Genomic DNA, 18291 nt, shown 5'->3' with positions numbered 1-18291 from the left:
ATCTTGATAAATCCTAATTCCCTAGTGGGCTTCCTTAAAACAAATATTTTAAAGACCTATGTGAAGCCAGATTCACAGCCCACCTCATTACGAACATTCAGCAAGAAGCTAAATCAAAGATGTTTGTTTCTGATCACCAAGTACAGTTTCCCTCTTGGGAGTCTATTAGGCTGTTCTGAATTTGTAATTTTCTTGAAGCACTGTCACTTTTAATAGGTATGTGTCTTGCCAGAAGATGCTCACTTCTTTCTGACAGTGACAGAAAGCTCACTAATGAAACAGTTTGGCCAGTTTCTTTCTAAAAGTCTGAAGAAAGGAAAAACTGCATTTAAAAGGCTGCATATTACACATAATGTAGTTCACTAAATAATAAATTCAAGAATTGTCATTTTTGCTTTGATAGATCTGAAAGCCACTCCTGATAAAGGGGCTGTACATATTTGCTCTGCCCTTTCGTCATCATTTACCTGTCAGGATGAATAGAAGACAGAACAAAGACTAGGAGAATGACATCCAGGGTCCCATCCGGAAAAGGGTAGGGTAAGCCATGGTCACAAACGTCATGAACAAAGGCACAGCACTGGGCTGCTCTGTATGATGCATGAGACTGTCATGATAAAGGAATGAAAAGACAAAGTCTTTAGCAGACTTCTAGTATTTTTTTTTTTTTTCAAATCAAAAAGGTTAATTTAACTTCTCCCAAAAGCCTTTCTTCTATGAATTTGATTTTCTGATTAGGTGTTCTGTTAGCTTATATCAAACTGTCATAAAAAATTAAGTCTAGCACTTGGACTTGGTAAAAAATATTCTTTTGCAACCCTTCTTTAGCTTTAAAAGTGGAGTAGGGCAGTCTTTCTGGGTCAGCAGGCAGCAGTGCTGGAAGCTCACCCTATGTTACTTCGCAGGCACTGAGATGGTCCTCTGCACTCTCTCTCACTGCTTGTTCCATGCCTCCTTTGGCTTAATCAGTAAATATCCTATAGTATGTAATCAACATTAGGCAATGGTGATGACTGTACAACTCTGTAAATATACTGAAAAAAAATCACTGGATTGTATACTTATAAATGGTGAATATTATAATATACGAACTATATCTCACTAAAGATGCTATTTTAAAAATGCATTAGAAAAAAAAATGCATTAGAGTACACACATACTATTTGCCTATAAAAACAATACTAAAAGAATATATGCCAAAATTCTGAGTCACTCTAGGACTCCAGAAAGCATGACTATAGGTAAATTTTATCTTTCCCTTTAGGCTTTTCAGTATTTTAGAAAATGTCTACAATGAAAAACTAGTAACCCTTATTACCAGAAATTATGTTCCATGTTTACCAAACATTTTTGTTAGCAGAATTTCCATTCCTTTTCAATTTTCTAAAATTACCTCTTTTTGCTATGATAATGCTTACTAGAATTTGGGAATTGGTCAAATAAGACCAAGTGCCAACTGTTTTCCTTATAGTCAAGGACATTTTAGATTTGTGATAATGCCTTTTCAGACCTTTTTTTTTGTTTTTGCAGAATTTTTAATTTAATGAGTGCCTACCATGTGCCAGGCTACGTATAAAGCTCTATGCTATGCTATGCTATGCTAAGTCACTTCAGTCGTGTCCAACTCTGTGTGACCCCATAGACGGCAGCCCACCAGGCTCTGCCATCCCTGGGATTCTCTAGGCAAGAACACTGGAGTGGGTTGCCATTTCCTTCTCCAATGCATGAAAGTGAAAAGTGAAAGTGAAGTTGCTCAGTCGTGTCCGACTCTTAGCGACCCCATGGACTGCAGCCTTCCAGGCTCCTCCGTCCATGGGATTTTCCAAGCACGAGTACTGGAGTGGGTTGCCATTGCCTTCTCCAGTATAAATATAAATACCACCCTGTAGGAGCCACTCCCCTGAATTCTAAGTCCCAAACAACTTCAATTGTTTTGATGATATGATTTGCAAAATAGTAAAAGCTCAGTTAAAAACGGTCACAGATGTGCTTCCCTGGTCGTCCAGTGGTTAAGAGTCTGCCTTACAATACGGGTTCAATCCCTGGTCGTGGAAGATCCCACATGCCATGGGGCAACTAAGCTCGTGCACCACAATTACTGAACCTGTGCTCTACAGCCTGGGAGCCGCAACTACTGAAGCCTGCGTGGCCTAGAGCCTGTGCTCTGTAACAAGAGAAACTACCACAATAAGAAGCCCACGTGCTGCAGCTAGAGAGTATCCCCCGCTCTCCACAACTAGAGAAAGCCCATGTGCACAGCAACAAAGGCCCCGTGCAGCCAAAAAATAAACAAAAAAATATAAAAAAATAAAATGACACATCTCAAAAATAAAAAAAAATGGTCACAGATAACACTTGATGCAGTTACATTAAAAAAAATCACTTCAGTAAATAAATTAAGATTCTTTTAAAATACAGCTCTCTTTAAAGAAAATACAAGGCATACCTTTACTAGCTCCACAGCTCCAGAAGCAAAATCACAACAATAAAGAAAGAACTCCGGCACATTCCTATGAAAAAGGAAGAAATATTTAAATCTAGAGTTCAGATAAGCTGAAGCAACACAAGAAAGAAACTGTAGTTGAAACTTGTTAATAAGTACCTCTTTACCAGAATTTTGGATGACCTTGGCTTGCTGTTTCTTTTGTTAAGGTACTGTTCTCTAGAGTGGCATGTGAGTGCCTTCATGTTGTTTCTGAACCAACACTGTCTCAAAACACTTACCAATTACAGGGTAACTTTCAAGTTCCTGATCTGGTTGTAAAGCCCTCCCTTTCTTGGGCCTACTTGCCCTATATTCCAGCATACTCTCACATGAGAAACCTCTAAAGCCATCCATCAGCAGTGCTCAATCTTGCTCCTACCCCTTCCAGGCACCCTTTCTTGTCTGCCTCCAGCTGGCATGGCCTGTAATTCCTCTCAGCTTGTTACTCCTAAGTCACTTCAGTCGTGTCCGACTCTGTGCAACCCCATAGACGGCAGCCCACCAGGCTTCCCTGTCCCTGGGATTCTCCAGGCAAGAACACTGGAGTGGGTTGCCATTTCCTTCTCCAATGCATGAAAGTGAAAAGTGAAAGTGAAGTCACTTAGTCGTGTCCGACTCTAGCAAACCCATGGACTGCAGCCTACCTGGCTCCTCTGTCCATGGGATTTTCTAGGCAAAAGTACTGGAGTGGGGTGCCATTGCCTTCTCCGCCTCTCAGCTTAGCCAAGTTCTTTTCTCTCCAAGGACCCTCAACCCCATGTCTGTTGGCGCCTCATTCCTTTTCCTGTGTGTACACTTATTTGTTCCTGGGTCTCTCACAGAGGCTCTGATGCTCCGAAGATGATGTATATACATATGAAAAAATATATATATATATATATTTTAGCAGTTGTAGTTACATGCTATTAAATATGTTTATATTAATACCATGTACATACAACTTCTAAAAATAATAAAACATTTGTATATTAATTTTTGTTATCTTTTCAAATGATTTTCAAACTTCTACTGAGCCCCATATATGGACCAAGCATTAAAATACAAAGTAGTAAATGAAACTGTCTAATAAAATAGTAAGAGTGTGGGATTTGGCAGCCAATTGTACATCTTTTTAAATCCCGGATTTGCCACTTATTAACACGGAATTAGACTTAACGTCTCCAAGACTCAGTGCTTTATTTAGAATATGCAAATGAAGTAAATTAAGGGGTTGTTTTTTTTTTTGAGGGGGGATATTTATCCATATAAAAATCTTGACTAATTTTAAATGGCCTCCACTGAACTTAGGTAAGTGTTTTGCCTGAAATTCACTAACGATGGCTGAGCCATGGTTACTAACGGGCGGCACATATAGCTGGCCCTTAAACAATGCAAGTTTGAACTTCTAGGTCAATTACACGTGGATAACAGTAAATACTAAGTACTATATGATCTGTGGTTGGCTGAATCTGCAGATATGGAGGAACCACAAATACAAAGGGTTGAGTATAAATTTTTGTGGATTAATCACCTGCAGTGTTCAATAGTCAACTGGACTTTGAATTTTGTGCGTCAGTACTCTTCCTGATCATATCTTACACGCTACTATCAAAAGAATTCTTGAATCATCTTGCTTCACACTGTGTCTGAATGACAAGTGATTAGTATGTCCTTAAACAGTAATTACAGGTATGGTATTGGTTTTTGTGGATTTTATAGCCTAGCTGGGGACATAATTTCCATAGAAGTGTGGATAAGGCAGGCACTGTCAGGCCAAAGTTTAAGAATTTTGAAGGGGGAGGATGGAATTGCTAAGTGGGAAGAGGGGAAGGGTTTACAGGTGGGAATCACATACCAGGGATGAGAAGCAGAGGTGATTTAGAATATGAGGAAGGATATATGGGCTTTGAAGGACATAATTAGAACTTCTAATCTGATTCAGGAGGCATATTAGGCAAGGAGGATTTCTAAATAAATATGGAATACAAGCCCAAACATGCATTTAGCAAAAGCTCACCCAGACTGACATTACTCTCTTAAAGGCTACTCAATGATGAATACTACATTAACATATAGAATTCTCATATACAGTATAGTATTCACATACAGTGCCACTCTGTGGCACTAGGAATTTTAATTCAAATTAAGATCTGTCCAAATAAATGAACATATGATGAATAGGATTTGGTTATGAAAAGTTAACCAATACTGAATCAAAGTTAAAACTTGTGCTGCTTTTCTTTTTCATTCAACCCATTTAAAAATGCCTCCCTGGTGGCTCAGACAGTAGACTCTGCCAGCAGTGCAGGAGACCAGAGTTTGATTCCTGGGTCAGGAAGATCCCCTGGAGAAGGAAATGGCAACCCCCTCCAGTATCCTTGCCTGGAAAATTCCAGGGACGAAGGAGCCTGGCAGGCTACAGTCTATGGGGTTACAAAGAGTCAAACGTGACTGAGTGACTTCACATATAAAAATAGTGCTTTATTGCAGCATGCATCCTTATTGTTTCCTAGGAAACCCATATATTTGTGACTCGTAATTTCTTGGGTGGTCACACATGTTTGAAATGTCTCAGTAAATACTTAGATACATATATTATTAGTACTACATGATATGCTGGCTAAGGGCAAGGGCTCTGAAACCAGACTGCCTAGGGTTGAATCCCAGCTCTACCACTTAGTTGGGTAACCATGGATGAGTTACGTAAGCTCTCTGTAATTTGTGTCCTCATCTTTATTTTTTAAATTATTTTATATTTGAGTATAGTTGATTAACAATGTTGTGTTAGTTTCAGGTGTACAGCAAGGTGATTCAGCTATACACATACATGTATATATTCTTTTTCAAATTCTTTCCCCTTTTAGGTTGTTACAGAATATTGAGCAGAGTTCCTTGTGCTAAACAGTAAGTCCTTGTTAGCTATTTTAAATATAGTAGTAGTACATATGTCAGTCCCAAACTCCTAATAGAGATAAAATATGGCATCTAAGTTGGTTGTGAGGATAGAATGGACTCAGATAGGTAAAGTTTATAGAAAAATGCCTGACTCAGAGTAAGCACCTAATAAACGTTAAAAAAAATGTCATTTTTATTATTCTTGCTATCATCATCACAATCATTATTATCAAAGGAATATCTGCCTCTGCCTTCCAGGAACTTAAAAATGTAAGAACTTAATATGCTTTTGTAAAAACTTCCATAAAGCTCAAAATGCTTCTCTGGACATTGGCACATCTAGCTCATTATGAAAGGCATGCAATCTACCCTTGTGCAGAAATTATTAAACAACCACAAGATACAGAACAGTTTAGTAGCTAAAGGAAAGCTTGTGCCATTTGCCATGTGTCCTACCAGACAGCAACATGACCTCTGAGACTGAATTCCCACTGCATCAGCAGCCCAAGTTGGTCTTGTGACCACTCAATGATTTTCCAGGGCTTTTCTTTAAAATCAGCTGACTGTCTTGGCCCTTCTCCCAGGAAACAGGTGTAAATATCACTACTACTACCACACCATCAAGCACTCTCTTGGCAGGAGGTTTAAGAATTAAATGATCCTTGGAGAATGATATGACCTCTCAATTCCGGAGATCTAATTATGGTAAAATATTCTGAAAATGTAAAATATTAATTCTATGATCTCCAAAAGTAATAAAACATAATTTCTTCGGTGGGGAAAAAAAGTTTAATCCTCCCTTTGGAAGGTTAATCACTAGTTGCCTTTTAAAGATGAATCAATTATCTCAGGTTATTGAGTTACAGTGATTTCTAAAATACGAATATGAGGCCAAAAAAAGACCCAGTCAAAAAGAAAGAGTCAGGGGGTGAGGAGGCAAGAGCCTGCAATTATTAGTCAGATGGAGAAGCAGAAGGGGGAAAAAATACAACTAACAAGTGGGGAATCAGAGATATCAACCAGTCAGTATGTACCGAGCTCTGTCTATCTATCTATATTACATTGTTAGGCTACCTGGAAAACCAAATTAGAATACGTTATGCTCTTTACCTCAAGAAATATATAAATAGTAGCTGAATAAAGAAGATATAAGGAAATGATATGCTAAATAATAATTTGAGATGAGTCATAGAGTAATATCTTCCCTGGTGGCTCAAATGGTAAGGCGTCTGCCTACAATGCAGGAGACCCAGGTTTGATCCCTGGGTTGGGAAGATCCTCTGGAGAAGGAAATGGCAACCCACTCCATTACTCTTGCCTGGAAAATCCCATGGACGGAGGAGCGTGGAAGGCTACAGTCCATGGGGTCACAAAGAGTTGGACACGACTGAGCGACTTTGCTTTGCTTTTCACAGAGTAACACATAATCAACTACCAATGTAGTAGATCTACGTGTATTACAAGTTCAGAGAACACTAGGGTGAAGGAATCTGGCTATGTGGTATAAGAAGAGGAAATTTTGGCCTAGAAATGGGAAAAGGAAAACAAAGAAAATAAATCTTGAAAGAAAAAGGCCATTCAGAACTGCAAATTGGCCAGTATCACTTCTGGCCAGACACTTTAACTGGTAATTTGATGATATTATGGAATTATTTTTTATTATGTTAGGTTTATAATAACAATTAGGAATGTCTTGTTTTTTGGAGATCCATCATAAGTTCATAAAAATAATGTGTCATGATGTTGGCCTTACGTAAGTAACTGCTGAAACAAGGTGGTAGCTATAGGAGAATATACTGTATTACTCAATTTTTCTGAAATACATGTTCACAATGGAAAGTTAAAAAAAGACTTTAATAAATTTTAAAATATGCATAGTAAATTCTATCAGCAGCTATGTTTTGATGTTTTGATGGTGGGAATAATGGGTGATTCCTTCCCACCTACTTTTCCTCTAATGGGAAAGTTCTACAATGTGCTTATGTTAATTTTATAATGGAAAAATGATAATCAGAAAGCTAGTGTGTAAACTTAAAAAAAATAGGCACTTGACAGACCAGCCACAGGTAAAAGGAGTAAAAGTTTTGTAAGATGTGTCTTCTTCATCACCTACTAAAACACATTGGTGAGGTGGTGAACAGGAAGGTCAGGTCAAGAGAACATCTCTGCTCCTATCACGGACTTCTCCCTTTATGAATCTTGGGGTTAGGTGTTATAACTCCAAAAATTTCAGCTCTAGAGAGTCATTTCAACTCTATAGGAAGGTTTTATCCTTGGTGTGACTCCAGAAGTGATGACAAAATAAAATGAGTCTGAACCTTACACAAAATAAAGTGTAAGCTTTAAACTCAATTCTCTATGTGTAAAATGACACCTAAGTAACCTGGAGGAGTAAATAAATCTCTAAGTTCAGCAACTCCCAGCTTAGCAGAAGGATCAAATCTCTTGCTCATTTCTTACTCTCTCATCTACATAAGCACAAGCTTAAAAAATTACTTCAACTCATGGTGGACAACCTATGTCTGTGAAATATTATTTCCAGAGTAATTCTCAGTTCACATGAAATTAGATACTAAGACCAAGCCACTTCTTTTGAAATTTGGTTTAGTCATTGTTTATATGGGAACAAGGACACTATTGGTATATATATGACAACATTTTCCAAGAATTTCTCAATATTCCATACATATGCAGAATTTTGTAGGAGAAAATTCTAAAACTCACTGCAAAGTGTTCAGAATTGGAAAAACACTATTCCCAGCACCACAGCCAACCTAAAATCAAAGAATAAACAAGTATCATGAAAATAAAGTTAAATTTTCCTCACCAATGTCAGATTTTTACTTAAAAAAACTAAAAGAAATGTTCTGAATCTTTGTCTATAGGAGAGTTGTCTAAGCTCAAAATGGAATAAATCACAAAAATAATATGTACTGAGAAATGTGACTATTTAAAATTTTTACATACCAAACCCCCAAATGAAGCAAACTAAAAGGTGACAAACACACTGTGAAAAAAATATTTGAATTAAATATGATAAAGGGCAGAGCTCATTAAAAACACACAACCTAATAAATAAAGGAAATAAGTAGATGACAGAAGAACAAATGGTTTCTAAACATCTGAAGAACTATATGACCTATTTAACAATCAAAGGAATGCAAATTAAAATATAGCTTTTGTCTAACAATAATCTTAAAAATAAGATTGTTCTAATCAATGAGGGTGTGACGAGACAGACCTACACTGCTGTAAATTGGTATTAGTGCAACTTCTTAGAAAGCAATATGGCAATATATTTTAAAAATATTAAAAATTTTAATACGTTATGAACAAGTCAATTGAACCCAAATAATAAAAGAAAATACAGAAAAGTCTACACCTGAAGATACTTGCTGTACAAAACCTGAAAACAATTTAAATGCCTAGTCAAGTGAAAACAGATAAGTAGAATCATAGTATTTCACTTAGTATTTTTCAGCCATGAAAATGCTTATAGAGAATTTTTAAAGATAGGGAAAACTGCTTATGTTATGTTAAATACAAATAAAAACCCTAAAATGCAGATATAGTATAGCTCAACTATATAAAACAGTATAAACAAAGGGAGAAAAAAGTTAAATGTTAACAGTGGTTAAATCCTTTCTTTATGGGATTGTTTATTCTTTCTCTGTACCAAATTCTCTGTAATCAGCATCTATTATGTTTATAATCAGAAGGAAAAGTTTTCTTTTTCTAAAATGGAAAATCAAGGTCTACACCAGATTATAGCAAATTACATACTTCACTTATTTCTATTTCATCTACAAGTGGGTAATAACAGAAACTGCCTTCAAGTTAGAAATTAAAGCAGAAAAACTTAAGAATAAATCACAAACTTAAAACCTGACTGATTAAAGATATGAGTCCCTTACGTAATTTTTATGCACAAAAGTATACAGTTCTTTGATCATTTTCCCTCTAAAGAATCTGGATCATTAATAAAGTAATATGTGATGTACATTAAAAAATTTTTCCCCTGTAGTACCATACCTCAAGGATTCTGAAAGCAGCATTGCTACCAGGAAACAATTCAGTCTTCAGAGGTCTTTCTCTGTATTCTTCAGAGTCCAGTTTAGAAAAGTCAGATCCTGCTTTGCTTTGACCATCTGATGAGCCAGAACTTTCTTTATAATGATTTTTTTCTTCAGGCATAGTAGGGCAGTGCATTTTTGAGAAAAAACTTTCAGCATTAATTTTTACATGATTCCATGATAATTCTTTCACCTTCTCTTCAGTTTTCTGACCAACTGGAAGAATTTCAGGAAATTCCCTCAATAGCCAATTACGATCTTTGAAAAACTTATTCTTATGAATCTTGTAAAACGTGTCCCAATATTTACTGGCTTCACTCTCATACTTAACTAAAATAAAGAGGAAAACAAAGATTTATTTTATTATGAATTATATGTAACATTAGTTATTATTTTAATAACTAAATATATTAAAGTCGCTCAGTCGTGACTGACTCTTGGTGGCCCCATGGACTGTGACCCACCAGGCTCCTTTGTCTATGGAATTTTCCAGGCAAGAACAGTGAAGTGGGTTGCCATTTCCCCAAGGGATCTTCCTGACCCAGGGATCGAACCTGTGTCTCTTGCATCTCCTGCACTGGCAGGTGGATTCTTTACCACTAGCGCCACCTGGGAAGCATTTAATAATTAAATACTATTGAATATATTACATATACTATTCATTTATAACAATTATATTTACTATTGAATAATATTACAGTAATTTTTACTTATCTGATTTTTTTTAAAACCTCTTAAAGGTTAAAACTACAGAGTATTAATCCTCTCAAAATGTGTCAATGTGTGGGGTACTTGGGCTTTTCCTGGTAAATTTGCTTCTGTCTCAATTGTTTAGCTGATAAATTTTTGTGAGGAATATAATAATTGCAAACTACTTTCTAGAGTAATCTTGAAATCTTAATAATCACATTAAAAAAAATCACATTTTTACCAATAACCCTGTAAGTATCTTTATTTTCTTGGAGAAATGATAACCTTACTTTTTATGTCACTATAAATGTAGTTTCAACATAACAAATGTCTGTGCAAACTGGTAATCAAACAGGAAACTGTGGAATAATAAATGATGTAATCTTGAGCTAGAATGGTGCACTGAAATAATCTACTCCAACCTCCTTGTTTTGCATTTGAAGTAAGGACACACAGAGAGATGAACCCACTTGTCTGGGTGCTGGAGCCCTGTCATAGTAGAACCAGGACCACACGTCCACCCCACAACTCCATTCTTCAGCCACTTCCAGAGCATCTCTTCATATTGATATCTCCTAATATGAAGCCTTAAAGAGAATTTCTGATGCAATTTAAAAGCAGATATGCATTTTGTGATGTCATTCTTTAGATGTTAACCCTGGGTCCCAGCATCAGGGTCAGGTCAACATTCTCAGACCTTCCAGAAATTCTTAGCTTTCTGCCTCTTTCTATCTGTATGTTAAATTAACATAATCACTAATTCGCTTACTTTCTCACACACTCATTCAAGAAACATTTCTTGGATACTATGATGTACCAGACATAAACCCTGGCTTAAGAATTACTTTCAATCAGTGCAGCAGCCGTGAAATTAAAAGACGCTTGCTCCTTGGAAGAAAAGCTATGACCAACCTAGACAGTATATTAAAAAGCAGAGACATTACTTTGCCAACAAAGGTCTGTCTAGTCAAGCTATGGTTTTTCTAGTAGTCACGTATGGATGTGAGAGTTGGACCATAAAAAAAGGTGAGCACTGAAGAATTGATGCTTTTGAACTGTGGTATTGGAGAAGACTCTTGAGAGTCCCCTGGACTGCAAGGAGATCAAACCAGTCAATTCTAAAGGGAATCAGTCCTGAATATTCACTGGAAGGACTGATGCTAAAGCGGAAACTCCAATCCTTTGGCCACTTGATACAAAGAACTGACTCATTGGAAAAGACCCTGATGCTGGGAAAGATTGAAGGCAGGAGGAGAAGGGGATGACAGAGGATGAGATGGTTGGATGGCATCACCGACTCAATGGACATGAGTTTGAGCAAGCTCCGGGAGTTGGTGATGGTCAGGGAAGCCTGGCATGCTGCAGTCCACGGGGTTGCAGAGTTGGACACGACTGAGCAACTGAACTGAACTGAGACACATGACATTTTTAAAGTGCTTTCAAAAATTTTTAAAAATGTTCCGTTGTTGTAGAATAATTTCCAAGACTTAATGTTATGCGAGAAAGCAAAATGTAGAACAGTATGTATATGATGCTATTTTTTAGGGGAAAAAAAACTATTTTTTAGGGGAAAAAAGGAGGAAAAACACATGTGTTACATGAACAGAAGTCTTTGGGCAGGATAATCACATAATTAGTCATACTGGTTGCCTCTGAAGAGTAGAACTGAGTGGTTGGGGACCAGGGTTTCAGAGAGAATTTTCATTTGAATTTTGATCCATGTAAATTTTGATTATCTATTCTCAACACCCCCAAAAAAATTAAACTAAAACTAAAAACAACAGACTCTTTTCTTTCATAATTTTAAAGAAGCTCCTATGCTGAGAACAAGCAGTTGCCTACAGTCAGTTTTGTCTTTGTTACAGAACCCTGTCCTGAAACCCTTATAGTTTTCCTTTTCTTTCCACTTTTATCTTTATGGCCTTGTACCATGGATCTCCACCCATTTAGCCACAAGACTTCCTTCCCATCAAGGCTGAATTGTATCTGGCAGCAGGACTGCTTGAAAGACAGAAACTCCTATCTTTATTTAAGGTCTGAGAAATGAAAGTAGATCTCTGTAACAAAAGAATTATGTGATGTTGAAGTCCAAAACATGCTCGCTCACATCTGTACTAATGGGTGGTGGTGGTGGTTTAGTTGCTAAGCCGTGTCCGAATAATGGGAGGAAGGCTATTTATGGTTAATCTAAAATTGTTGTATATTTTAAAAATAGTTCTATCTCAACTCAAAAAAATTGGGAGTGTGCCTGATATACTGTGTAAGAAAACAAAACAACATTCTGAAAATCAGACTCAGGAGGAATTAGCAAACTGTCAAATTTCCCCAGTCTTCTCATACCTTCTCTTCTTCCTTTTATCTTAAAAACTCTCTTTGTAACTCACTCTGTGCTGGTAAAAGATTCTTCTGTTTAATAAAAAGCAACCCACTTAAGAAGATCTATATTTAGTCAAATCTCTAGTATCTGAGTTTCCAATACCAAGCTACTTTTGAAGTGAGTTTGAACCTATTAGTAACTAGAATGTTAACACTACAAGTGATTAATTTGTGGCACTATCCCCCTTAGAATTAACTGGCAGAGGAAGAGATAGACAGCAGGGGAGTAACTTGAAAGAAAAGATGTTCCTAGCAGTATTACTTATTATAAGAAAAAATGGGAAATAACTCAAACAGCCTCAACTTTGGAATGATCAAGCAAACCATGCATGGCAAAACAGAGTAATCTTATGCAGCAACTGAAATTTAAAGGATAATAATATTAAGAGAAAAACTTCATACAGAATGGTCTGCATCTTTAAAATTGCACTGACTACAATTTTAAAATTTATATTCATTTATAACCATCAGATGGAAATCTGGAGTGTTAAATTGTTAAAATAATTTAACAATTATTAGGTAGTTCTTCTTTGGCAAAGGTTTTTTTTTTTTTTTTTTTTTTGCTTTTTAAATTGGAGTACAGTTGCTTTACTGCTGTGTCAGTTTCCGTTGTACAGCAAAGTCAATCAGCCATATGTATACATATATGCCCTCTCTTTTGGATTTCCTTTCCATTTAGGTCACTACAGAACCCCGAGTAGAGTTCCCTGTGCTATATAGTAGGTTCTCATTCGTTATCTATTTTATGCATAATGGTATATATACGTCAATCCCAACCTCTCAGTTCATCCCACGCCCCCCGCCCTTTCCTGCGTGGTACCCATATGTCTGTTCCCTATGTCTGTGTCTCCATTTCTGCTTTGCAAGTAAAATTATGTATACCATTTTCTAGATTTCACATATATGCATTAATATATGATATTTTTCTCTTTCTGACTTACTTCACTGTGTATGTCAGTCTCTAGGTATATCCATGTCTCTACATATGACACAATTTCATTCCTTTTTATGGCTGAGTAATATCTGCAAAGTTTTATCTGCATCTTATACAAAGATAAGAATCTTGGTTGAAGTCTTCATTCTACTTTCCTAAAAGATATCTCTATGTTCAAGTTCTAAAAAGTCTATGTACTTTCCTATTAAATCCCATGAATTTATGGAGAACATTAACAAATGGCACCCCACTCCAGTATTCTTACCTGGAGAATCCCATGGACAGAGGAGCCTGAGGGGGCTACAGGCCGTGGGGTCACACAGAGTTGGACATGACTTAGCGACTAAACAACAAACATTATAGTTCTACAAACTGCAAAATCTTGAATCAGACTGCTGTCATAAATATGAGCTTGTCCTACTGTTTAATTTCTACAGTTTATCATGAAAATAAACCTGCAGTGAGGTGACTAGAATCTGGTTCAGATACTAAATATATCAAGCACCTAAATTCAACCCGAGCTTATCCAATCTTTAAAAAGGATCTGATTACTACTAAAAGATGGTGGTCACAGTCTGCCAATATATATACTTTCAAGCTTTTTCAAGTATTTCCCACTTAGGAATTAGGAGAAAACAAACAAACAATCACATAAATCATTGTACCAATAACAGCAGCATTAAAAATAGCAACAATAGTATATACTGAGTGTTTATTTTGTGCCAGGCACTATGTCAAATGTCTTACTTGGATTTTTTTCCCCATTTAATCCTAACAATACCTCTCAGACATACATATTATTATAGACAAAGAAGTTCAAGGTTAGAGGGGATAAAAAATTTGCCCAAGGTCATCCACCAGAGCTAGGACCTGAACTAAGTCTATCAGACTTTATGCTGTTAACCATTATATTGCCTTCTAACACAAAATCAAGATTAACCTCCTCCAAAATACCTCTGAAAATAATGTTTTCCTGATTTTGTACTTCCTCATATTATGAAGCATCAAGTTGAAATTAAAACCTCAGTATGACTTATAATCAGTATAACAGAACAGTAAAAATAATGCTGATTGGAGTGAACCTACATAAAGGCAGATCAGAAATACAGAATTAATTAAACTCCATTTGAATTATATAAACAATAAACTATGCAAGGCTGCATAATGAAATTATGATGAGCAATGGGAACATAAAATGTTCTATGAGAATAGATGGGTTTGTGGGACAGCAACAAAACAGAAACAAAACAGAATGGGCTTGGATAAAGGCTACTGGACTGGAACTGGGTTTTGGGGGTTTCTTTTTGTGTGTGTGTTTTCAAGTTGTGCTTTCAGCAGTACCTTCAATCAATGCTGACAATTCCACAGTTCCCAGCAAAGTATAACAGCTTCTGAGACCCCAAGGAAGCTCAATCAAACTCATAATTATGGCTGTGAGACAAGGTAAACACATCCAACGTTTAATTTAATTTTGTGAACTGCAAGAGTATCTGTGGTATCAGGGGAACTGGATGAGCGACTTTTCTGACCATGAGAGAAAAGTTTAGTTTAAACCTCTGTTTCACTCATGGTAAATCCAATAATGATAAAAGAATACAATGTGGAGAAATCAGCCCTGTCTATATCTTGTCCAGCTGACTTTTTAAACAGGGATATCAATTTTTCCTGGAGGAGAAAAATTTCCCTTTACTTTCTTAGGTTACCAACTCAGAGTTAATTGCTCTATGCCAACGGCGATAAAAGGGGTGTAGTGATCTGTTTAACCACAGTCAGATGAAACAACTTCTCAATTATTCATTTATTCAATTCAATACTGCTGAGGGGAAGAAAGCCTATGACACACTAACCATACTTAAATATTCAGAATTCACTCTGAATCACACTGAATATCACAACTAAAAAAAGTGAATTAAACCACCTATGTATCTGACATATTAGTACAAATTATGAAAATTTATTCTAAGTTGCAATGTAACAAAAGTCATTTTAAAGCTGTTTTTGTACAGCAATTACACAAACACCTAAGCTGTCAAAGTTGGAAATTTCCACATGTCATTGATAAAGTTAATTGTCTAATAAAATAAAACTCTTAAGTTATGAAATTTAAAGTCTGAGCACAGTATGAAATTAACAACCAAAGCTGACCTAAAAACAAGTACTCTAAATTTATCAGCACACAAAACTTTAAGCTACTTTATTTTTTCTCACACAGGACACTCTCAAGTGGCAAGGTATTCACAAAGGAAGGTATAGTGGGATTCTTTTACTAATTTTCTTGACATAGGTAACTCACCCTAGGTACGTAGTTATTTACAAGGGTATTTTAAAGTAAAAATGGCAGCTGCATTTGTTATTAAGTTTAAAAAACCCATTACACTTGCTAAATTACCAGCTGAGATATAACACACTGGAAATGTTTTTAGGAAATTAAAAACATAATCATATTAACTCAAAAACTGCCAAATGTATCTTTCTCATTTCTCTGAATTAATCTGCTTTAAAAAGAAATCTGAACTATTATAAAATTTAAAATAAATTACCAAAAGGAAATGTGGAATCACAAATCATTAATCTGAGCATCTAATTGAAAGAAATATTGCTAATGATAGCCTAGATGCTTTACGTTTTAATCACAGGAATGAAAATGTCCGCCACTGTACAGCAAAATACTGTCTCACTCGTGACAGATAAGTTCTTACTTTCAGAATTGTGAGGGTGTTTCCGGACTTCAGTTCTCACCAACAGCTGAGACAATAGACGAGAAATGGGAAATGGGAGTGACAGGAGAGACTGACACACAGAGACCAAAAGGAAGGTGCCAGAGAGCTGGTCAGCATGGGAGAACAATCAGCACCTCCTCCTAGTGGCATTAAAATAAGTAAGACAAAATCAATACACAAGGCTCATGCTATATACTATTCTGTAAGTGGAATACTTTGCGATGAGATAAAATTGGCTTTTTCAAAGATTTAGGACCCTCCTGGATAAGAAGAGATGGTAGGGACTTCCCTGGTGGTCCAGTGGCTAAGACTTTGTGCTCCCAATGCAGGGGGCCTGGGTTTGATCTCTGGTTGGGGAATAAGATCCCACATGCCACAACTACGAACCCGTGCAGCCAAACAAATAAAAATAAATATATACAAAAAAGAGAGAGACAGTGGTTAACAGGGGCAGTGGGAGAAGAACCGGGTCATAGCTTCCTTTGGGTTTTCACAACATTTGGGAATAGAGCTTTTAAATGGATCTCTTCACCTTGACCTATATACATCAGAGACATTAAATATCCAATTAGGAGCCTCACCAAGGGCTTCTGCAGACCTGCAGGTTGATGATCCCTGGTGGAGACTGGAGTGGGGGGCTGGTATGTATCTGGTCTCACTGTAACGTCCTGTCACTCAACATGGTTCCTCAGGACAGAAGTTTTCTTTCTTTCTTCGCCACGCGCAGCAGTTGCCTTGGTTGCTGCTCTGTGCAACCTTGCTTAAGTGTGATGTAATGGTCACCCTCATTGTGGGTTCCTCTCCTTGTAGCGGTTCTCTGACATGTATAAAGTCCACTGCACTGAGGAGTGTTATGGGGGTAGGGACCCAACAGAAGCCTCGATCACTGGGAGGCATTTTTAAATGAATTCTTTTGTTCTGTGTCTCCACAGCAGCCAGAAAACTTGCTCAGAAAGAGACTGGACATGCTAATACGCAAACCAAACGCTTCAAAGGAGTATCATCAGTCCTCTCCAGCTTGCTTTTCCTGCTTCTATAGAGAAGGGCCAGTCACCACCTTTCTATTTCAGTCACATTATGGTTCTGTGGGAACTGTCATTTTCCTTTACTGCGGTTTCCAAGGCCTGAAAATAACCTCCTCATTAGCCTCACTCAAGTTCATTGTTAACATAAATAGGCCAAAATAGGCAGCCACATATAGAGCACTTTAAGGGAACATTATCAGCACTGCTCATCTATTTATGTTCTAAACAGAAATATTCAAAAGAGCATGAAAAAAAATCCTTGGTTTTTCATATTCTCAGGAAATAAACTATGGATAATTTTTAACTTCCTGGAAAAGAATTAAGATGACTGATATCTTTTAATTCTGTTTAGGCTTGATTCTCTCTGTCATATCCAGGTGGCCACTAGCAGAAGCTTGAGTAATGTGGAAAATATGTCTGTGCAGCTGCTGGCAAAGAAGCAAAATTATACTTCCTCAGAAACAGTGTGACAGAGTTCCTGCAAAGGAATGCAATGTTGGCTGATTTGTAAGCAGAATTGCCACTGGTATGCACTCTCAAATCCAACCCCAACACTCCCTGGCCACATCCCATTCTGGGACTGCATGGCTGGAGCTCATAAAAATAGAATGGTTCCACTGTGGATCAGGTGCTCTCCTTTCCTGTTCATCCTTCAGGACACATTCATGCTTACGGTAAGGAAGGAAAACTAGCTCTGAGGGACAGCAAATGATAGCAGAGGATAAGATAGGGCCACACTGCCCCCTTCACTGGTAAAGGACAGTTAATGAGGGCTGTTTCACTAGCTCAGTTTCAACAGCACCCTTTGCTTCAAACTTTAGCCTCAAGTGTAGACTAAAGTCACCAGAACAATAGTTAACTACCAGTGGGGTTAGTGATTTTTACTATACTTGGCTTGAACAGAGGAGGAATGCAAACATTTCTCCCTGGGGAATTTCAAGACCGCTGATGAATGTGGAAACAAAATTCTATCTCAGGGGTTGGCAAACTTTTTCTGTAAAGGGCCAGATAATAAGTAGTCTGTGTGGGCTATATAGAGTCTTTTCAACTATTCAGCTGTTTAGATATACCTCTAAAGCAGCCATGGGCAATGTTAACAAATGAGTATGTGCTC

The 18291-nt window shown here is 37.0% G+C and overlaps 1 protein-coding gene across 3 annotated transcripts in view; it reads right to left on the bottom strand.

Moving 5' to 3' along the window:
* METTL8 (methyltransferase 8, tRNA N3-cytidine) overlaps positions 1-18291 on the bottom strand; it is a 174063-nt gene that overhangs the window by 95265 nt on the left and 60507 nt on the right. For 2 of the 3 annotated variants that reach the window (XM_070799098.1, XM_019970994.2), the window contains exons 4-7: positions 9392-9762; positions 8084-8133; positions 2447-2510; positions 468-607 (exon numbers count right to left, since the gene is read on the bottom strand). In XM_070799098.1, the coding sequence (XP_070655199.1) occupies positions 468-607; positions 2447-2510; positions 8084-8133; positions 9392-9762 (625 nt within the window). Of the gene's footprint in view, positions 1-467; positions 608-2446; positions 2511-8083; positions 8134-9391; positions 9763-14773; positions 16092-18291 lie in introns of those variants that run through there. The other variant, XM_070799093.1, reaches the window with a different exon arrangement.

This window comes from Bos indicus, chromosome 2 (genome assembly GCF_029378745.1).
Source record: "Bos indicus isolate NIAB-ARS_2022 breed Sahiwal x Tharparkar chromosome 2, NIAB-ARS_B.indTharparkar_mat_pri_1.0, whole genome shotgun sequence".
NCBI classification, from domain to species: domain Eukaryota; kingdom Metazoa; phylum Chordata; class Mammalia; order Artiodactyla; family Bovidae; genus Bos; species Bos indicus.
The sequence above is the reverse complement of the archived record's forward strand: the minus strand, read 5'-3'. Positions and strand labels throughout refer to the sequence as shown.